Raw genomic sequence first — 23,359 nt, 5'->3', positions numbered from 1 at the left:
GCATTTACAATAGAGTAGAGAAACAGTATGTCAACAGGTAGACTAATTATTGCCACTGGGGACTTGCAAACACAACAAGTAATTGCATGTAATGCTATAGTTACAACCCTCAGGACTAAGAGCACTTTAAGAATAATATTTAACATCAAAGTTTTCAGGCTTGTCAAATGCTGCATGGGTTTCTAAAGTCCTGTTTCTTACACACTGTAATCACTGTGAGCATGCCATTTGAACTTGTCATGTTTATTTCCTAAGTGGGAAAATGGGACAGAACCAAACATTAGCCAATTGAATAATTGCATGAGATAGTTATTGTTAAAGTTCTTCTTGAAAAAGACTGGATAACATTAGTTACATGGAGGTGTTTTGATTTAGTTTCTTGACACCCAGAATTTCCCTATTGTTACTAACTAGTGACTGCAGAAAATTAAGTTTTCATTTAATGCAGAAGAAAACTTACAAAAATGTCTCTGTTTTCCACAGCTTTATGATATGACTCATAGCATTGAGAAATCAACTGGTATCTTGGCTTCTGCAGAAGCAGGAGTATGAAATTTTGGTGTGAGCCATATTACATGTGCACTACCTTCCAAATTTTTTGGAGTAAGCCCACATTACATCCTTCTAGTAAGAACATGCATTTAGTTCAAGTTTGATCTCTAATGATTTAATTTTCTCTCTACCCAGGCATCTATTGAATATTGGCCTAGATTTTAAGAAACTCCAATACTGTGTGTCACTGATCTTTTCTTATCAATATATGGTATTTTAGTCTTGAAAATTAATATTAATTTTCTACAGAGATTTAACTGTATCTGCAGAATCTTTATTTATTAAAAAAATTTCACCAGGACCTCATTTTTATGAACAAATTACACAGAGAGAATAGAACACATTTACTATCTTGTCTTCTTTTTTTCACTCTCCACCTTAATTACTGGATTGCTAATTACATCTGTAATTTTTTGCGCTCTGCTTCTGAGGGGAGGATTTCCTACTTTCAGGTGACAAAAAGTAGGAAAGCATAGAATCTAAGGTTATTCCTAAATTGAAGTAGTTTGTGGAAATTATTTGGAATACTTTGTCTTTAAAAAAACAATAAAAAATAATGTTGGTCATGCCTTGCTTTGGCTTAATATGTCATAGAAATATTTGTTCAGAAAATACTGCTAACTAAATGAGCTTACAACTAAAACAACAATAAAGCAAGAAATATGTTTTGCTACATTTGGACAACTGTATTTATTATATAAATAACATTATATAATGTTTTGTCCTTATTTTCACCTATTCAGGATTTTCTTAAACCTCCATGTTTGCTAACAGACAAGCCTGTAGGTGAAATAAAACTGCCTCTGTTCAGTAAAAGCAAACCACTCAATAACTTTAATTGCAATGCAGTTTTTTATTTTCATGAACAATAAAAGAAGATGCTTTTGTTACCCACACAAATAGTGCTCAAAATACAAATTTTTATACTGAACCATCCTTGCATGAGAAACATGAGATAATGTTGTCCTAGAGGAAATTAATTTTAATTCAAAGAAACAGCACATCTTTCGAAATCTGGCTCCACATTATGGTTGTGATTATAAAGCTGGCCAAGAGAAATTCTACATTTAGCACAAGAAGCCTGTATAAAAATAATAGTTCTTTCTTCAGCAATTGTGTATATGTAGAAATGGATAAGGGTTACAGTCTGCCAGAATTAATTATGAAATTTTGTAATTCTCATTTGGAGTAGCACGTCCTCTTAACATTTGGAATAAAGGTCAGATTGTGTGCAAAAAAATACAGAATTACTACTGTTTTTATAATCCTCTTACATCTAAGAAAGTGCTCCTGATTCTTATTATTTATAGGCAAAATTTCATCAGCATCTGAGGTGTGCTGCAGCTCGTCTTTAATGCAAACTGTGTCTGTGAGGACATCAAAATGTTTTAACAGTGTGCATGCATATTGAGGATACCATATTCAGTGGTTTTCAATTTTCATGTGTTTGCAGGATCTCAGTTATAGCTTCTGAATCACCTTATCAGATGTGCTATCGCCCTTTTTTTTCCCCAAAAAATGTTAGTGTTAATGTTACATTTCAAAGGCAATAATTTGGCTCTAAAGTCTACCCTTTAGCATTTGCATACCAGATACTTCAGAGTTGTGCCAGGACATGACTGTTGGAAAATGCAAGTGGTTATAAATCAGACTAAAGAAAAGCAAAGCTGAGTAGCTAGTTTTCCATGCCTATATGTAAGACTAAACTGTCAATCTACTTAAGGATATGTAAAATTTAGATTTAAGAATCTGGGATATAAGTAATGATTTTATTTTTTTTTTTAGTTTCTTTTTCAGAGGTTGTTCCACAGAGTGTTGTTTGTTTGTTTCTAAATCTGGTTCCACTTTAATTGGCATTTTCCTTTTAGAAGAGGTTTCTGAGTTTACAGTCTGAGCACAGCTTCATTTTAAACCATGAGTGATCTGGTACTACTTACCCCAATGACTCATTTCACACTCACGCATCTCTTCAGCTGTGGATGCTGCTTGAATAACTGGGTAACTCTTGGGAAAAATTCTCAATACAATTTTCTAAGTAATTTTCATTGACAGATTGGTTGACCACTTTTATATTGAACTAATTTGGTCTAGCACCCCCTTATGGTAACAGTGGGGATTCCATGGAGTTTTTCCAGACTCCAAGGGAGTCTCTTCCATCTTGATTACTTGTATTGTTTGGGTACCCCCATGTGAAGCTTTCAGTGAATTCATGACCCCTCTAAAGCCTTGTTCTGCATGTAACAACCTCCTTGGTGTCTGCAGCAGCATCAGGAACCTTGCAATGTCAAAATACCAGACACACCTCAAGTACTCATTTGCATTTATCACCCTTAACACAAGCTAAAGTGATATGAGGTCCATTTGCAAAATACTGGTGGATGCAACCATAAGAAAAAAAATAAACTGAAGGCTGAATGCTGAGATGACAATTAATGTGGAAGGGCATAAAATGTATATTTGAATGTAGAGGCATTTTGGTATGAGATAATTTATTCAGGTGTATGTAATCAGAGTATTCCTTAGGCTTTATTTCTCATTTCCAAGAAGGTCCTGACAGGATGACACATTGATATATTTTAGGACATTACAGGGCTTTCAGTGTAATATTTAAGGCACTGTCTTGAAAAAACTTGCTTTTTGCAGCATCTCAGTGGAGTGTTGACTACTTTGTTTTGTTCCTAGAGACAGGTATTACAGTGCTGACAATTTTTATTTGTTTTTTTTTTCAGCTGTTCTTACGGACAATTTCATCATCTTGTCATTTGAGGACCATAACCAACTCTGCTTTATTCAGTTTACAAAGACAATGGATTCTCCTGATATAAACAAAAGACTGGAAAAACTCTCTTGTTTGGACTCTAAGGTATAGCTGCCAATGGTGACTGCAGATATTGCAGGAACTATACATCATGTATCACTGGTATTCACTGATATTGTATAGCCACATAAATTGCAAACCTTAATATAATTGTCCAGAGCAGCTCAAACTCTAAAAATGGCGGTTACTGAAAAGTCAAAAAACATTAGAATGGCATTCAGAGTTAAAGAGTTAAAATACTGTACCAAGGGATCCAGATTTCTAATGTGTTTATTTTCAGGCTCAGACACACATTTGAGTTACCCCTGCTTGACAGATTACCTTGTGTCCATTGAGCAGCAGTAAGTGACCCTTGGCACATTCTTGGCATTTAAGGAGCATGAGGCAAAGTCTGTAATGGTAAACCTCAGTGTAAAAGATTTAAGTTAATGTGTTTTACCTCTTGTGTGTTGTGGGCTGACAACACACATGGTCACTTACTGTGTCTCAGCTGATAGACACAAACACATGAAGCTCTGATAATTCAGTCATCTGTCTGAGGTCCATCTGACTTTTGTAATTCTTTGCAGAAATCCTTATTTCCCCACTATTTACAATAATGGTGTTGTTGGGAGAGTTGCTTTTAGAATTAAGCCACTGAGTAAGGAATCCAGATATGGAAGCTGAGTTTCTCACCACTGGCCAGCTATGTGCGTGACCGTATGCAAGTGACTTGGTGCCTCATTGTCTCAATTTACTAGTTACACAGTGAAGATTGAAATACTCCATTTTTGCAGCCCTTTTTGTGGGAGTGTGTCTTCACTACAGTGACAGCAGCAGTGGAAAGGTAGCCTAGAGAGAGCTTTAAACTGAGCTTTAGACTGTCTGAGCTTTACCCAGTCTGGAGGTCAGTGGAAACCAGCTAATCTCAAGATTTATGACATTGTGATGTGGATGGATGGGGCTGGGTAGACATAACTTATTTCAACCATAAGCACTTTGGCATCAGGACACCACTTCCTTGGGTGGAAGTGCTTGGTGCTACAGCAATATGAAAAAATAATCAGCCAAGGCAATTAACTTTGAACAGTTGAAGTAGGGAAGGGGCTGCATCCAGTTCACTGCAAGAATGAAGAAGGGTCAAGCCTTTTCCCAAGAAACACAGAAAGATGTTGTGAGCAAAAGAGAGAGATTGTATTTATTTCAGAGTGGATAAGCATTAAAGAAAACAATCTTGTGCTAGCAAATATTTTCCCCTTGACAACCCCTCAGTAATTTACTTCCTCACATAAGGGAGCTTGCAGATGCAAGGCAAGCTCTTTAAGGTTATGTTTAATTTAAGTTTTGCCATAATGTGTTTTAACTTGCTTGGTAGACATACTTTCTGCTAGGATTAATATCTAATACATTTTCCAGGCTGTTTCAGTTCAGGGCCTCTTTTCAGCAGTGGCTTGTGTTTGCAAGATTGATCCAACCTCTATAACGTGGATTTGAGACAGTTCACTGTTCACTGGGAACTGAGCTGATACATACTTTACTTTAAAATGCTGTGCCTTGTGCCTGGCCTGTGGTGTTCATTGAGGCTGTACTTTGGGAGCGAGCCTGGTGTGTGATGGGGCTTTTTCCTTAATAGCACGAAAGTTTAACGAAGAAGCTGTGGTGAACTGCCTTTGTCATTGAAGTGTGAGGGCCACAGCTCCTGATTTAATGTTTAGAAAAACCAGAAGTATCTGCTACACTCCTTAATAGGGTTGTTAAGTTCAGTTCTTTGCTGACACAGCTGAGCTTCTCAAAACACCTCCATGCTCAACGTTAACTTTGCTTTCTCTTAAAATCAGTGGGAATCACGGTGGAACATTTCTCCACCAGCCAAAAAAAATGCATTTGCATTTTTTAATTGAATGTTCTTTTGTGTGAGGCTTGCTGGTTAGGCAGCTAAATATAATTTTTATTATCTTCAGAATTGCACCAGTGTGAGACTGCAGAAAATATTATTCACTTCTGCAATAATATTGTGTCAGCTCTCTGCATTGCTTTACTGTTCTTCATGGCTGATTTTGGTCAAACTTCAAAAGCTGGAAGATCACAGACAGAGTAGTGTTATTCACAGTAGAAAAGTAAGGTGGTCCTGAATTGCAACTGTGCTAACTTGTAATAATTTGTAACAATATGTGACAATTACAAGTGTTGTGGGTTTAGGGGAAAAAAAGGTTCTTTTGAGTTGGGGTTTTATTCAAGAGAAATTGAATGAAAGAGGTAGCATGCACTATTATAGAACTAACACAGGATTAAAATCTGGAGCCAAGATTCAGGAAATTTGATTGTAACCTTCATTTCTGCCTGTGACTTTTGGCATGGTCTTGAGAAATGTAGTATTTGGGTTTACAGTCCCATTTCTACAATGAGGAAAGTGTTTGTAATGATATAATTACATTTCTGTCATATTATCATTGTAATGATAAGCAGCCTCACATTGTTCAGTGTCCAGGCTCATGGTGGGCAAAATTGGCAGCAGTGCTGGACTGCCAGAGTTCTGTGAATAATAAGAACAAGTCAACCATGCTTTCCTCCTCAAAGCTTGATATTTATCCAAAAGTCAAGTTTTTTATGCAATGCATACCTAAATTAATGAAATAATCTCTCTATGCTCTTCCTTTCTAATTGATTCCACCTTGAATTTTATTTGCACTTTGAAACAATAAAGGAAGACTTACTACATGAATCACTACAGTCTCAAAGACCAGCAAAATATAAAACCAACTATTATTATTATTTACCTTTTCACAGTGACATGAGTTCATGTTTGAGAGTGACATGTCTAATGCAAGACATAAAGGTCAACAAAGATTTGTGGCTGGTATGACATGTGTGGTTGTTATGAAGAGTTAACACTACAATACAGGACTAATCGATACTTGTGGAAGTATTTGTGCTTTTCCAGCCTAATTGTGTTGTCACCAAATTAGCTATTCTAATTCAAGTAGCAGCTACCACCTAACTATTGTGTATATTTTATCTTTACCCGTGAAAATATTTTGACCAGTAAAACACAGGATATTCTAAAAATATTGACGTTTTTCAAGTTTTTCTATCTGTTTTTTTTTAAATCCATTTCAATTTACTGAAGGAGACAGAACAAGGAGTTAAATGTTTACCATGAGAGAACAACATTGGTAATTACTTTGATTTCAGTTCCTTTTTATGTGTATTCATGGGATGAAGAGGTCAATAATATTATGACCATGCAAATAGAAAAGGGTTCTTTTTGACCATATAAAAAACAGCAAAGGATTATTAAAGCATTAACCTTGATTTTAATGGCCTTGGTTGAGAGCTGAGATCACAATTTGGATGAGCCTGATTATTTACTAAATACAATACATAAATGCAACGGGTTCTTAACACCCATTGCACTCTGGCATTATCGCATTACTGCCAGCCTTTGTTGCCTTGCAGACAGGAATATGAAAGCAATCTGTCATGTAGTGAGACTGGCTCCAGAAGCATTTCTCTGATAAGAAGACCCCCTGCCCTTTGCTAGTGTCTGGTCCAGTAGGCTTAGCCATGCGCTTAATCCCCAGAAAGTGGTTCGATTATTGCTGACCAGCAATGGCAAGATAGTTTTTTTTTCCCCTAGCTATCAACCTTCCATTAATTCCTTAAGCAGAAATGCGGTGCAATCTATATTTCCTTGGCATGTGTCACCCAGATGGTGCACTGCTCATGTTTTCAAATAACCATGCTCCAAATAACAGAGTTTGAATAATAAATTCCACAAATCCTTCCTGAGAAAGAGGCACAATTCTCAAGAGCTGCATAAACTTTACGCATGATGCTGTAGCTCATCCACATTATGCAGAAAAGTATATGTTCTTTTGCAAAGCGGATGTTTGTGTTTCCATTCCTTAATTTGGGGAGGAAGAAGAAAGATATGTTTGCTCAAATACTGTAGAATATATTTAATATTTGATTATGTCTTAAACACTAGCCTTAGCTCCGTGGTCAGCTTTGCAGAACTTGTCATTTAATATGGCTAAGCTTAAATCCTGTGTGGAGGTCGATGCTGTCAAGCAACCATGACTGTACATTTTGGTATTGATTGGAGTCATTGCAGTAAATTCCTTCTTAACTCATATTCCTTTCCATCCCAATCCCCTCCCCACAGATAAAAGAGTGAGCATGTCTTTCTGTCTGAGGAGATATTTTTCACGTTTACAGACAGCCTCTATGAAGATATATGTACGCAAAGCTCTGTGTATATATACATTCTTTCTCACACATCCAAAGTAAATGCTCCCATTTGCTCCTACCATGCTATTTTATCGCCTCCAATATTTCCTGCATTTTTTTCTTCCCTCAGATCTCTTATGTTGATATACTTGGACCAGAAGGTAGAAGGATGAAACGTCACCTGGCAGTAAACTCTATGCAAGATCTGGTCATTTGCTGGTGGTCAGCAACCAGTGATGGAGCATGGCCTTGGTCTCCTATTTCCTGTCAGAGGGACAGAGCCAACCTATTGCTGTTAGGCTGTGCACATGGCAAATTGGAGGTAAAGTGATGAACTGTCTTTTCCATGATTTTTTTGAATTTGCTAAAGAAAGAGCTATTCAACTTAAATGCATATTTGAGTAGATATAAAGAACAGATATGATTAAAACATAAGACAGGAAGATCAGCCATTCTAATAGCAAAAACAAAACAAAGGTTTGTTACTTAACAGAAAAGCACCTTATTTACTTTGTTTACTATTTTCACATCCAAACTGTCAACCAAAGAAATGTAGCCAGGAAATTAGGTCTTTATCATGAAATAGCTTTGGTGCTGCTGAAACTGAAAATAGAAGTGTCAGAGTTCCACTAGAAAACTCTAATATGAATTAGCAATTGTAACTGTTGCATGTGTGTCTGTTGCAATTCTTTTCATTGTCTGCAATGCTAACTGATAGACAATTTGCATCTCTTTCAAATGTTTTTCAGAAAATATTAACTATGCCCAGATGGTGGTTAAATTTTTGTTACGAGCATTGGTCAAATTAGGGACTGATATTTTTCTCAAAGGAAAACTTAAAACACACCATCTACAGGTGGGAATGTAAGCTATGAGTTAGGACAAAGCTACAACTTGCCCCCCTCCTGACACCTGCTTAGCTTACATTGATAGGCAGATGTTTTCATTTCAATTATTTAATTTTTGTTTCTTCTGCTTAAGAATATTTGAATCCAGTTTGTTTTGTTAGCTTCATTTTAATATTTCTACCTATCTGAGCATACTCTGAAAGATCTGGAGCCTGAATTTGAAATATAAAAGCTTTTCTGAACAAACATCTTTTATAGATGTTTCTGTATTTGGAATTTTATTTTTAGTTTTTCTTTTCCCACTTCTAATATGGGCTAAAAAGGCACTGATGTGGGAGAAGAGCACAAACTTGAGGATCAGCTGTGGAATAGTTGTTCTGGATTAGCTATTGTAGACTATTTCCCTATAGGGAAAACCCCTAAGTAACACTTAAGAATAAGCTACTTTCGCAAACAGCATCCTCCTCTCTTTAATTAGGGAAGATGTAAATGTTTTAATGTCTTGAAACTATTACTTTGATAGCTAATATTAATTTAAGTGAGATTCTTTTCCCTTGGGATTTTCTACCTATTGAAAGTGAAAAGGTAGCTGAGACAGCTTTTCTTTTCTTATTTCTGTCATTAGTTGCTGTAGAATTGAAGTTTAAATTACCTCCAGCTCTGCCTTCTTTACTTCTTTTCAATTGACCTCTCTCCACTTGCGGTCATCTTTGACTCATCTCTCTCCTCTGCCTGATCTACACCTGCAGTTCTCCATTCCCCCTGCAGCTATGCCAAATCACACAGAAAAAATTACTCTGGGAGCTAAAATGTGAGGCTGTTCTTTGTAAGCTTTTCCAGCCCTGTGCCAGTTATTATGAAACTTCATCCTACTAACATTTCAGAGCTTATTTTTTACCATGACTTCTGTATGTCCAGGCCTGGAGAGCAACATTCCCCTGCCTATTTTATTCCTTTCCATGTCTTCCAGAAATCTCCCTATTGCCACCATAGCAGTTTGCAGTCTCTGTTTCCTGAGATGGTTTTAGAGACTCTTTTCTTTTAAGAAATTAACAGAAACCACCCTATCAGTTTAAAGCTCTCTGTGTTTCATTTAATATGTTTTAGGGAGATTTTCAAGTCACAGCATTCCCCTGCATCTTTCAATACACCTTGTTTTATCCTTTTCTGGTTTAAACTCTGGTATAGTCTCAAGTACATCACCGGTGCTTTACACAATAGTGAAGATAAACATTCTCTGAGGCTTTAGGCTTAGAGTCATAATAATTTTAATTTGGCTCATATTGTAACAGAAATATAAGAAACTTCTTTTTAAAAGCAGCACTGCCATATTTGACTGTTCAGTTGCTTTCCCTTTTCTGATTCTTTGCCTGTCCTTTTCTGTTTTAATTCTTAGATCTTCAGATGAAATTTATTTTCCTGTATTTATCAATAAAATACCAAGCACTATGCCAGGGCAATGGAAAGCTAAGTCATATATGAGTGACAAACTGTCTTGCTGTTTTTCAGTTAGAGTGTTCCATGTATTCAGCTCTTGGATGCTCAGGAAGGCTCAGATCACTCTGCCTTTACACTCAGCCTGTATGTCCATGAGGAGTCACCCATGGTGCTGTTTGATGGAGGTCCTTTGTTTGATTTCTATAGAGTTCCTTATGGGCAGGGATTAAATTCCTGTGCATGAATGGGAGAATATCATAACTCAGAAGCTCTAGAATTAGTATCAGCCTCCAGTCTTCGTTTAACTGAGGTGCATTTTTCCCCTACAGTCTTGAAGGGAAACTTTAACTTAACACCTTTAACTTCTGAAGGACATTTGATAGCTTATACGTGAAAAAAAGCATAGTTAATATTTCTAGACACCTTGTAAACAGTTACTCTCTAGGTCAGATACCATAAACAGTCAGTGGTTCTGTAATCATTATTTGCCTCTCATTGCCTCTAATTCCTTGCAGTTTCTAGTATTCCTCAGGTATAGATTTGAAATAAAAACTGGACATGCCGTTGTTATTCATGAAAATAAATCTGTATTTATCATGTTTGACCAGTAATATTAATTTACTCCTGGTGAAAGATTACTGTCAATACAAGAAGAATTAAAAGTGTGAACTTATTCAGTTTAGAGCATTTATCAAAATATGGTAAAGTAATAGCACCAACATTTTACTTGAAAATAGTAGCATCAGCTGGATAAAATACCATTATTATCTGGAATTAGGAGAAAAACAGAAATTGCTGAGCAACAAGACCATAAAGAGCTGTTTGGCATGTTGGGTTTATGAAACCAAGCCCAAGGAAATGAATGGGTGCTCACCACAGCCATCACCTCAGTGCTGACTTACAGAAACCACAAAACAACCTGCCAGCTGCTGCCACTCCTGCTGCTGGGGCAGAGCAAAGGCAAATGGGCACTTACATGGTGCTGCTTCCTGCCTGGAAGAATTTTCTGAGTGATCCTGGCTGCCCACCAGGAGACTGCTTATTAGGATGAGGACAGGAATAGCTCTGGGATGAGACAGCTCAAGCCCTCACCATGATCATCACCTGTAACTACACGTTCTGTGTTGGGATGATTCACACTGCACGAGGAGTGTTTGGGGCATTGTGTACTTCAGCAGCTTCTCAATTCAGGGAAGGAAATACATTTTACTTTTTAAACATACTAGAAATTTGATTTGAATTTTGCCACAGGGCTTTTTAATTTTAGCATTTACTACTGTTAAGGCTACAGGTAATCACTATTCCTGTACAAACAGAAATAACTTTTTCCTCGCAAATCTTGACTTATTTTACTGATTTTTTTTTCTGAGATCAGGGTTTACTGTGTTGAATGCTGTAAGATTTGGTGAAGAATTGTCCCTTGAGGAATTCAAGGTGCTTTTCTCTGTAGCATGTGACCTTGCTTCGGTGTGCAATGCATGTTGCTGCAGGAGGGTTTGTCTGTTGGGCCTTTGTCTGCTTTCCTTTGTGCATGGGCTTCTTCCAGTAAGCTCATCCATTCTCTAATTTATTTATTTAAGTATTGGAGGCTTGTTTGGTTTATTTTGTTTGGGGTTTGTTGGGTTTGTTTAACCTTAAAGTACCAACGATCAACGAATGTTATTTAAATTGTATCCCTGTGGAGATAATGCTGGCGTTTTGATTTCAAAACCAGAAGAGGAATCTTCCAGAAATTATTTCAGACAATTTGCTATGAATGAATAGGATCTGATGTGAAATCATCTTTGGATTAAATGCTTTGGGAGAAAGTTGTGTTAAAATCAACATGAACTTTATTCTGCAAACACAAATTAACAGGAGGTGCTGATGCCAGGGCACAGTTACTGTAGCACTTTGCATTTTTCTTCACCATTTTTATTTTTACTCCATTTAGTGCTAGTGGGAATGACTGAAATTATACTTCAATCTTGTGGAAAAAATAATTTCCCTGAGAGAGAATATTATTTTTCTTTCTCCCAAGAGATAATATTTAATAGTTATTGCTTTCATATTGTGCCTCGGATTTGTGAAATAAGCACAGCAGATCTTTTCTGTGTGAGCTGTCCTACAGTTTCTGGAGCGCTCAGAAAAACATCTACCCTGTGTGTCTAAATGGCTGAAATACCTCTCACACACATACAGCAAAGAATGTGAAATCCTCAGTGTCACATTGTGTTAGAAGATCAATGAATAATACAGGATAAAGATGATGATAATGATGATGATAAATTTTGAAAGAAAATAAGAATAAGTGTTGACTGAAGATCTAAATAATAAGATTGCATGTAGATCTGTAGATACAATGAAGCCAAATAAGTAACCTGGAGTAGGAGCTTTTCATTTTTATTTAGAAATGTTTTAAAACAGGGTGTTTTTTTCCCTTTCAACTTCACTGTGCCATATTTAAAACTATTTTACTCTGATGTGCACCACACTTCCCACTTTACATTTCTAATTAAAATGTTTGTTGCTATTTGGAACCTCACTGTGTGAAATTAAATAAGCACTTTTTTAACATCCATAAAATAAATCAAACATTCTTTTCTCATCTGAAAGACACACAGTTCAGTCACAGCAAGGCTATTTCTCTGTTTCTTTTGTTTTCTTTTTTTCATCTGCCTGGTAAGCCAATTTTCTGCTTAAGAACTACTGGTTAAAACTCTTACTTGTTTTGCTATGTGGACTTTATCCTTTCCCAGCACTCTATGCAAAATACTTCAATTTTAAGTGTTCAAAAAATTTTACTGAGAAGAGTGTGATAGCCCACATAAGCTAGCACTATTATTTCTCTCAAACATAAAATGAAAGAGAGTGTTTAAAATAGCATGGCAGGCCTCTTATTTACAAAGACTAACAGATTCCTTTACTTGGATTGTTATGATTCCTGGCTCTAGGATTTGGGAACCTGGCATGGATAGCATCCCTCATCCTGCTGATGAACTGGAGTCCAAGGCAGTACTGCAAGGGGAAAACAATATAAATGTGCAGTAGTGGTGCATGACTGCTACATTAATAAAGGAAATATGTATAAATTACATACAAAGTATTTAAATGCATGTACTGTATTTTTGTAGCATTCATGTCATAAAAGTTTTACATTTTTTAATTAATGTATTTAAAGAAAGTAATTAGTTTTACTTCATGGAAAATATTTCCAGAAACCTTTTCTTGAAATCCAAGACTGAGTGCTTAGTCCAAGCTTTATGGAAAGTGTAGAACACTGAATGGACTATACACCCTACCTTGTGATATGACAGCTCTGTCTTTTCAGACCCATTGCCCTGTCCTCTCCTCCACAAATCTGACACTTGTTCTACCCATTTCTGAGGAAACTCCTCCAGCTTTTGCTTTCCCATTCCATAAGCAAAGGTTTTGTTAAATGATTTAATGTCACCTTTTAGGGTTCCAAAGAACTGCTTCTTGTCAGGAAGGAATCTCAGTGGATTCCTTTAAATGGAAAGCTAAAGCACTATATGCACTATATTTACTACCATGTGTCTACATACCAGATGGGAAAACAATTGACAGAATACCATCTTCTTGGGGGAAAAGAAAAAAGAAAAGTTTTGATTATTAGACTTATCTTTCAAAAGCATTATTAAGGTTTCTGTAGTTGAGTGTCTCTCTGCCTTAGTTTTCCAGTTAGTGGCATGAAGATTGAATAATAAAACTCATTTCTGACAGAGAAACCCAAATCTTCCCTCTCAGATGGAAGAGAATGTTCATTTTTGCCCTTCAGAATGCTGAATACCAGATACATTCAGCAGAACTGGAAGGCAGAACAAAGAGGTCTCTCGGCTTGATTCTCTTTCTGCAAGAGGCACATGAGGCCACTGATGCATGAGAAGCAGCTTATCTGTTCCAATTTGGGGAGAAATGTTTCTCTGTTTTCCATCAGAATTTGAGCAGCAGTGTCTAGAAAGGTTTCATTTAAGCCTTATGTGTTTAAACATTATGCCAAAGCTTATGTTCTGAAAGGCAACAGAGAGTTTCTCTCCTTGCAGGAATCTTTTCCTAGTTTAGAATTATATACAGCAACCAGACCTACCCTAGACTTCATTTTAAGGATTTGCTCTCAAAACTTTGTGAAGCTAGGAAGCTTCTCATCTCAAGACTCATTAGATTAATCTTCCAAAATGGAAGATTTTACTTCCTTTGAAGTTCTAGGTGGTGATCATAATTTTGTCCTACTTTTGTTCTAAGAAGGCAGGACAAAATGATGAATTGGTTGCAGTTTACTTGCTGACTCTCCAACAATCATTTGGCAACATTTCTTTTTTTGTGACTGTTTCCATAGCTGGTTTCCTCCAGTCACTGCTATGGAGTTGAAAATTCCATGTTTCACATATTTTCTTCTTTATTGCCTAAACCTTCAAGGCCAGTGTCTCTTCCGAATTTAATTTAATTTGATGAGAGCTTTCAGGCTCTTATCTCTCATAGGCCTGATTATTTTGTGGATCTTCATGAATTTCTTGGAGCTTTTGAAGAGTTGTCCAGAGGAAAAGACTGGTTTGGGGTCAAAATATGTAGCAGAATAATGCAGTGCATTGAAACTTCCCACAGGAAGACAGAAAAGTGAGTCCAAGAAAGCCTCAAGGCTCATTTCACTGAAGTTATGGAAGCTTTGAAGACTTGCTTGGGCAAGATTTCTGTTTCTCACATTTGAAAGGAGCTACCTGAGTCTATACATACTCCTAGGGAAAAATGCAGAACAAACAGTAACACTTCACTTTGTCTTTATTTGGGGTTAGAGAATTCTGTGGTCACAGTAATCCTTTGTCCACAAATAACCTCTTTTAGGAGTTTCCTTGTCCTGCAATTTAACACCCTAATAAACACACTTCAGCACTTCTAACATCTGCACAGTCGCCACTGCAAGGTTTTGTGAGCATAAAATGACTTGTTGCAGAGGCTAAGCCAGTGGTGAGGGAATGGTTGAGGTGAGAAAGTGTTTTTCAGATTAGAAAAGTATTGTAATCTTTTATTTCCTCTTTGACACATATTTTCATGGATCTCTGTTGAGATTGGTTGGTGTGGGTTTCACAGGTTAAATGCATTGGCTTCTGCATCAGATGCTTTTGCATTAAGTGGTTCTTTGCACGTCCCTAGCTACTCATCTAAAAGTAGCAAAGATTTTTGTATTAACTGTCATCTGGTTTCCAACCAGAGCATTGCAATAATCCTTTTCTTCTCTCTTTTGAATGAGAAACCCTTTTGCAGACAAAATAAGTAAACTGTCAGAACAAAAGATCCTAATCAGTCTGATCAAAGTCCCAAAAAGCTTGTTTATAAATTTATCAGTTACTTTAGAAGTAATGGATAGTATGCCAAAAAAATATCTGAATTTCTTATTTTCCTTTACAGGATGAAGGGCTAAATTGCATATTCAGTTGGTCTTGTGATCTGTGGAAATCAAATTTAAATTGCTCTAACATTATGTGGGCCTTTCTGTTTTCACCCTGAAATGTCTAGATTTCCTTCCTCATCCTCTCTCTACCTTTTAATCACATTTTTTACTCCTTTCTGTGCTTTCGTACCACATGGACTCAAGGGGCTTCCAAAAGTTGTGGCAGGTCAGCAGCTTTAATTTACAACGTGGAGATTGCTGTGGGTATACATGAGAGCAGGATTCAGCTCAGGTTCACAATTTCCTTTCACTCTTTATTTCTGCATGAACAAACACCAGCAAGTTTCTGACTGGCTTCCACTACTCTCATTCTTCTAGAGCCACAGGTTTTCTCTCTATTTTTTATGAAATAGCTTTTCATAAGTTCATCTGTAATTTATTTACAATTGTTGTTTCTCTCACGGTTTCCCTGCTCAAATCCTGTACAACACCTCTCATTCAAACCCATTTATCATAGTACATGAACCTTCACTGGTCTCCACTCCTGCTTCCATCTCTTGAGGGTTCTTCCCATGTTTCCACACTCCAGATTCTTGCTCTTTGCCAGCTGCTTTTATCACATTCTGCCTTTGTGCTCTTCCTCCCATTCATTTAAATTTCAAGTACCCTGTAATGGTCCCCTCTTCTGCTATCACAAATTCATTATTTCTGCATCTAAACCTGTATGGCACCCAAGAACATCTACCACCTACTCATCTGGCAATGTACAGTAGGTGCTGTTTTAACATGCCATTGTTTCTACCACTTCAGAGTAATATTTTCTGTTACCATGGCCCAAAGCAAATGATCAAAAATCCTTTAAGCTTGATGATAAGAGTAACATACTGTAGATTTTCCCCAGAATTTTGGGATTTTTAACCCAGACCAAAAGAATAATTATTCTTTTACATCAGCCCTTTCTCCTCTTACCATCACTGACCATCCCCTTTTATCTTAAGTTCTGCTAACCTGTTAATAGGTCCAGACAAACAAATATGGCTCAAACTCTCTTGCAGAGTTTTTTTAATCAAATGAATTAATCTTTTAAATGTTAAAAGGGTGGATTTCAGAGCTCCATTTCAAGAATGCTTACTTATGACTGACCCGCAGGAAAGCTCATTTGCAGCAGTCTATTTTCAAGAGTAAAGGGCCACAAATGAGTACCAAAAGGCTTTGGATATTTTCCAGGTGCTGAGTTACGTGCGCACGGAGTGGGAGCCTCTGGATGCCAGGTTCAGCTGTGTGCAGCCCCAGCAGGTGCTGACTGTGGAGCGCTCGGTGTCGGCGGCCAAGGAGCCCATGGCCGACAGCTGCGTCTACAAGTGCCTCAGGAACCGAATGCAGTGCGCCGCCGTCACCCGCGTCCCCCTGCCCGCCAGGGCCATCAGCTGCTGCAGGGATGTCACAGAGGACAAACTGGTGCTGGGCTGTGAGGACTCCTCAGTAGTTCTGTTCGAAGCCTACAGCCAAGTGACTCTGTTGGCCCAAGCCAAGCTGCTCCCTGCTGTAATAACCTACCACCCTTCCGGAGCCGTGCTGGTGGTCGGCAGCTCTCAGGGGGAGCTGCAGCTTTTTGACACGGCGCTGTCCCCAATTAAAATTCAGCTCTTGGCACAGGACTATTCACCTGAGGCAACTCTGCAATTCAGTAAACACTGTGACGTGCCCACCAGCCTCATCCAGATCCAGTGGGCAGCTCCTCCAGGTGCATTTCCCAGTCCTGACAGTGTGGATATTCATGATCTTTTGTTGGTTAGATTTGATAAAGGACCCTTGGGAGTGCTTCACTTTAAACTTGGTAAGTTACTAAGCACATCTGTTGAACCTTGAGCTGTCAAAGAAACATCTGTATCCCACAAGGTTGGGAACACCCTAACTTTAGGTATATGAGACCATAGCCTTTAAAGCAAATTGCTCCAAAGATATCTGAAGCTACCAAGGAGTTCTTTATGTTTCACAATAACTTTATACCTTTTCCTATTCATAGAATAGTACCCCAACTTCTGTCTGATCAGCATCCCATAATGTTCCTCACTACTCTAAGAAAGCATTACAATTTTTCCTCTGGCAAATTCATTTAATCTGTAGTATATGATCTTAAGAATTGTATTCATTTTGTAGTAATAACCCTAACAAGTTAAAATAAGCTATATTTAATAATAGAACAGTAATGCTATTATTTTACCAAATTTTTTTCTGCATGTGTGATGTATATTGTCCAGCATTCTGTTCTTCCTGGCTTTGGTACAGGAAGTTGCACCTTTTTTTCCTTTGAAGATTTTCCACAGAAGAAGAATGATTTTCATAACCTTCAGAGAAGTTTGGTCTCTCAATTAATTTGGAAGGAGTTGTGAATAAAAGAAGTAATAATGCTAATTTTAGAATTTGTATAGCACTTCTCTTTTTAGGTGTGAAGAGAGTTTAAAAGAGTAAAACCACAACTAACTTCCTTTTACAAGCAGAAAAACAAGAAGCAGCAAAGAAAAGCTAAAGGGCTTTCCAAGAGTTACACAGTGGCTGAATTAAGAATAAAACCCCTGCAGTGGCTCATCAGTGAGAACTGTGTTCATTTCATTCAAGTCAGGCAAGTTACAGTGGTGCAAGCCCATTGTGAGAGCTAAAAAAACAATCATGCTTAAATGCTCTGACTCCCAAGCCAGTGTTTCAGCAGGGCAGACAGCCATCCTGGAAAATTTCAGCATTTTGCCCATTGTCTGTCCAAGAAAACAGGATTACTTCTGTAGATCTTTATGAGAGTTTTTAATGATTCTTTTGTATAAAGCTATTGAGATAAGGAAGAAGCCTTTTTTATAAAAAAACCAAAACCAAACAAATTGCCAAAAGACCCAAAATAACAACCTAGGTGATAGTAAGATTTGAAAATCTACTTAATTTCTTTACTTAATGAGACACACATGTACTTTTGTGAGGAAAAAACTGTCTAAAATTATCAGTGACCTAAAAATTTGAAAGACTGAATTAAAAAATTCTAAACAAGTTTGCCACTGCAAAAAGCTAAATTAATGTAAGAGGATGTTAGTAACACAAAGATGTTGGATTGACTTATAGTTGTGTAGTTTTAAAAGAGCTGATCCGGATTATTGCTGTTATAAAAAAAACCCATAACTATTTAAAATAACACAACTATTCAAAAACTATTTAAAAACCTGTTTACAGGTTATCGTTAATTTTGAGATAATTAGCTGCATTAAGTTCAATGACAGGTTTAATAGTTACAGTGTACCCCAGAACACTAATTATAACAGCTGTTTGATGATTTTGTGCATGTTGGCCATCTAAAAGAAAAACTCTCTAAATTATCTCTGTCCTGATTTGATGGGATGGAGTTGAGCAGGAGGCACTCTACCCACCTCTACCTTGCTTTTCTTCAGTCCTCCCTGGTGAGGTTTTCTCACAACAGCTTTCCAGAATGCACAGCTTTCCCCTTGCTATCTTTAGCACATTTATGTTCTTACCAAGGCAAGCAGGCTCTCAGTACAGGGATTTAGAGGCCTTTCCTGCTAATTGCCAGCTTGTAAACTTAATTGGACTGTCTCCCTGGGCACTGTTCCTAAATCAATTAGGCAGTGAGTTGGCTGTCACCTCTTTTTCCCAAGCAGGTTGCCTGGAAGCGCACCACCCAGGAGAAGTCAAGCATCCAAATGGGAAGATGTTGACCTCTACAGCTGAAAGTTATCACATTTTAAAATTCATTCTGTATAATTACTGTAAAATCTCTTCTAGGAAAAAGGCAAAGCTGTCTCCCTTCTTCCCTCTCTCCCTCTTTGTAGTCCACTGTGCAAAAATATGCTGCTCTCTATTTCATCCTGGTGTTCAGCTTTACACCTCATCTCTTCAGTTTGCCACACTGCCAGGGGAACACTGTGTTGATTAGTAAGTCCCTCTTCACAATCTCAGCAGTTTTCTGCTATTTAAGAAATAATGCAGAACAAATAAATAAATTAATTAAATGCATTAATAAATTATAGCAAAAAAATTAGGGGCTCATGACAGCAAGACCCAGACAGGCATTCAGGACTGAAATAAAATCCATGAGTAACACATGGCTTGGAATTGTTTCCCACAGAAGTCTGTTAAGAAACTATGTCAGTGAGAATAGGCAAATATGTTTTTAACTTCCAGCTACATTATGGTTTTGGACAAGTTGTGAATCTCCATTATGCTGTCTATCCAGATTTATTTCAGGAAAAAGTCATATTAAACATGCCCTCAAACACTAATGGCAAATATTTTTGCTGTCTAATGCCAAACTCATTTCCAAAAGCGGCTTCTTGTCATTGATGCCAACCCAGATCTTGGATAATGCCAAATGTGGTGCTGGTGCCAGTGGTTTAGCATTGCTGGCCTCTAAAGGCATTTTAAATATAGTATTGTATTTAATTAACATGAAAATAAGTATTTTCATCTTCACTGAGAGGTTCATGTGGAGATTGCCCAGCTGCTGTAATACTTTAAAAATGCTAAACATTTAGGAAGAATGAAATCTGCCATAACTATTAGATATTAACAACTTAAACATGGCTGTTGCTCAGCATAATGTCCATAGGCTTTAATATATGCAAATATAAAGTGAACTACATAGGACTGACTGGGGTAAACAAGGCCTGGTAACAGAGAAGAGCAGACCTGTTATTTAGAAAACATACCTCACAGAACTTTCATAACTGTTTGTGAATATGTGAAATAAGAAGCAAGGTGAAAAAAGGGGAGAAAAACATCTGAATACAGCTTGAGGAGAATTAAACTGCAGAGAACTTGCATATACAAAAGTGATGTTTTTGGGGAAAAACCTTACAGACTCACATTTAGCAACAGAGAAGTACTTAATTTTTTAAGCATCATTAAAGAAAGGTTTTCTCTTTGGAAGCTGAGATCTGCAAGTCAAGAAACATCTGTGTGGCAACCTGTTCTTGGTTTCATGTGCAACTGTAATTCAAAGGTCTGTAGTATCAAGATGATGATAACTTCCATGGTATCCCCTCAGAAAAAAGCTCCACTTAGAGAATATTGCCAAGCTAGAGGGACATTCCAGAGCAGTTACAATATGGAGAGTAGTTGAGTAAGAGTTGCTTTGGAGCTGCTCTACACTTGTATGCAAAGATACATCTGTGTGAGACAAATGCTGAGGTTTAGTGTTGTCCAGCACTATTTCACTACAGGGAGGAGATGCTGTAAAAGTTAATTTATTACCTGCCTTGCAATAATGATAAACTCCAAATAAAGTTATTCCACCCTGTCTAAACCAAATTTCATTACGTAATGTTGTCACCAGTGACTTTTGGCTATATTCATTCAATATCCGTGTGTGAAGTTCACTGATGATTTTTATCTGCTGTCCAGCACCCTCAGTCTAAGTATACCATATAAAAGGAGTCAGCTACTGGTTTACATACTCTGTATAAAAGTATGAACCCATTATCTCTGATTGTAATATTTCTTGTCAAAGGTGTGCTCACAAGGGGACAACTGGGCCTTGAGGAAATCATCCACCAGTACATTCGTTATGATGAGATACAGGAGGCAATTAATGTCCTGAGCACCATGAACTGGAACACGATGGGGCAGCGGTGCTTTATCTGCATGAGTGCCATTTGCAACCACCTCCTTAAACAAAAGCTTACACCAGCCAGAGAAGGTAAGAGACTGTTTATATCTCTAATGGATTTCTGTGGTGTCTTGGTAATTCATGTGTGGATTATGACTGTGTATTTATTGACTGTATAAAGAAGACAGTAGTGAGACTCCAGAGAGTCAGCCCGATTATGGTGCCTCATAATCACATGTCATTGTAGGCAAGTAATTTCAATAAAATCTGGACCAATGCATTGACTACATTTTAGTTTGTATCAATAGTGACACTAAAATAATGCATATTACAATATATATATGCTATAGGCATTACTTAATATATATAGCACTAGCATTATATTCTGTAACTTCATTACATTCTATAAATTTAGCTTATGCTACAGACAAAGGTTAGTTAACACAGGATTGAAATATTGTGTTATATTCATGCTGAGACAGCACCAACTTATGGAGAGATATTTTCCTGAAATGGGGACAAGAGGTTTTAGTATGTTTTTTAAGGTACTTTCAAAGGGTCATTCTTTCATTACAAGATGCAAAGGCCTTGAATACACTATCCTCTGCTGCCTCCTTTAGGATTAAAGCATTTGTCCTCACTGTAATCTAGCCCCCTGCAGTAGTAGCTGGGGTCCCTCAGAAGAAATTATGAATTTTAAGTTTAGCCCTGTCTCTGCTAAAGCCTGGTGTGGTGCCTTCCTCTTGATTTGCTATCTTGAAACTCAATAGACTTCAAGATTTGAAGTGCCTTGATTTAGAGAAGGTGTTATCCTCCAGTCTAGCAGGCAGACAGCTGGAGACCAGGCATCTTTTGTGGGAAGAGAGAATACGCAGGATGCCGGTGTGTTTGATGATAGAAAAACTCCAAGGTGTCCTACATTGCTGCCAAACCATCAGCTATCCCATTTTGTGGGATCTGATTAAAAAAATCTCTGTGTTGCAAACATATAAACTCTAAATAAAACATGCTTTGAAAAGGACCTGTGAAAAGGGCTGGCTATGATACTCTTCTAAAAATATGTACATTATAAACAGATGTCTGTGTGTTTCCCCCATGCAGCTCCCTAACACTGTTTACAGAGGAAGGAATTTTATTCCATCCAGGAGTTATTCTATCTAAATCTAACAAATTTGGCATGGTAATTTGTTTTCTTTTTTATTAACAAAACCCAGTGGGACCTTTTATTTATAGTGATGGGGCAGTTATCTTTGAGATCTTTATCCTGCCTTCAACATCAAGCTGGGCTATTTAATGAATGTATAACTGTGCCAGTAGTCACTCATATTCCATGTCAGTTGAAATATTTCAGAAGTTCAAAACATGCTGTCAAGAAAACAGCAATGGCAAGGGAGTATGGCTTGTTTTTCTATTTTAATCTAAATTGACTGCTGCTTTGAAAGAAAATACCTTTAAAGTTCAACTTATCTTACAATCTAGATTGGAGATAACACAAAACTAATTTACTAACAGTTTGCCTGTGTAACTAACAGTACTATTAGCTCATTTAGTGCTATCAAGCCTAATAAAATCAAATGTAACTATGTTTGGAAGTAAAGAGTAATTGTCACTAAATACAGAAATGCCTCGTTCAAACAAACATTAATAATGGCAAATCAATGAGATTCTATCTGCCTAATGAGACAACAGGTTGTATTTTGCTTGTAGAGCAACATAAATACAAATACAGCAAATACTTATATAGCAAGTCCTTTTTCTGCCTGTAAGGCCTTGTACTACATTGTTGACTCTGCAGCAAAAGTCAAAGAGCATAAATATTATTGATAATTTAATTTCCTTTCAGCTAAGTTTGTGGAACACCTAAGTATACTGTATGTTTACTTCTATTGTTTATAATGTTGTATTAAAAATGTGTAGAAAAATGCCTGAGAGCTTGAGCTGTGGAGTACAGCAGTCAGAAAGTATTTAAAGAAGAGAGAACTTGTGTAACAAAAGGGCTTTATTTTATTGATTACATGGGAGGTTATCCTGTTTCCTACCACTACATGCTGTCAAACCCTTAGGGTTTCTAGACTCTTTTATTTAAAAATTTTAAAGAGCTGTGGGCTGAAGGAGGTTCCTTAGACCTCAAGGCCATCACAAAGAGGGTTCTGTTACCCGCTGACCTAACATAATAATCCCTGAAAAACTGAACTCCCTTGTTGTTTGCCTAAGAGGACAAAGACTATTTGAGCTAATTGAGAGTTGATCTCTACTGGACAATCTTGTTCACACTGTATTAGTCTCATGAGTCACTTTTAGTTGTAGGCTGCTGGTGAGAACTTGATGTGTTATAGACTTCTTTATCCTTTTGATAGCTTTTGTTGCTCAAAGTCATTGTCAGCTGTGCCTGCAAGCCAAAGTTTATATGCACATTTCTATTTGTACAATCTGTCATATTTTAATTTCATCTGTCCTTCAACAACATCACATTTCATCACTGTTTGATGAATTTGACTGACTGC

General features: G+C 37.2%; 1 protein-coding gene across 2 annotated transcripts in view; it reads left to right on the top strand.

The window, feature by feature from the left end:
• Positions 1–23,359, top strand: part of WDPCP (WD repeat containing planar cell polarity effector) — a 148,246-nt gene that overhangs the window by 58,731 nt on the left and 66,156 nt on the right. For both annotated transcript variants that reach the window (XM_058020472.1, XM_058020471.1), the window contains 4 exons: positions 3,282–3,415; positions 7,710–7,901; positions 16,478–17,087; positions 20,757–20,945. In XM_058020472.1, coding sequence (XP_057876455.1) covers positions 3,282–3,415; positions 7,710–7,901; positions 16,478–17,087; positions 20,757–20,945 — 1,125 coding nt within the window. The remainder of the gene's footprint in view (positions 1–3,281; positions 3,416–7,709; positions 7,902–16,477; positions 17,088–20,756; positions 20,946–23,359) is intronic.

Source organism: Melospiza georgiana, chromosome 3 (assembly GCF_028018845.1).
Source record: "Melospiza georgiana isolate bMelGeo1 chromosome 3, bMelGeo1.pri, whole genome shotgun sequence".
In the NCBI taxonomy this organism is placed as follows: Eukaryota; Metazoa; Chordata; class Aves; order Passeriformes; family Passerellidae; genus Melospiza; species Melospiza georgiana.
This window is presented reverse-complemented; position numbering and strand designations above follow the sequence as displayed.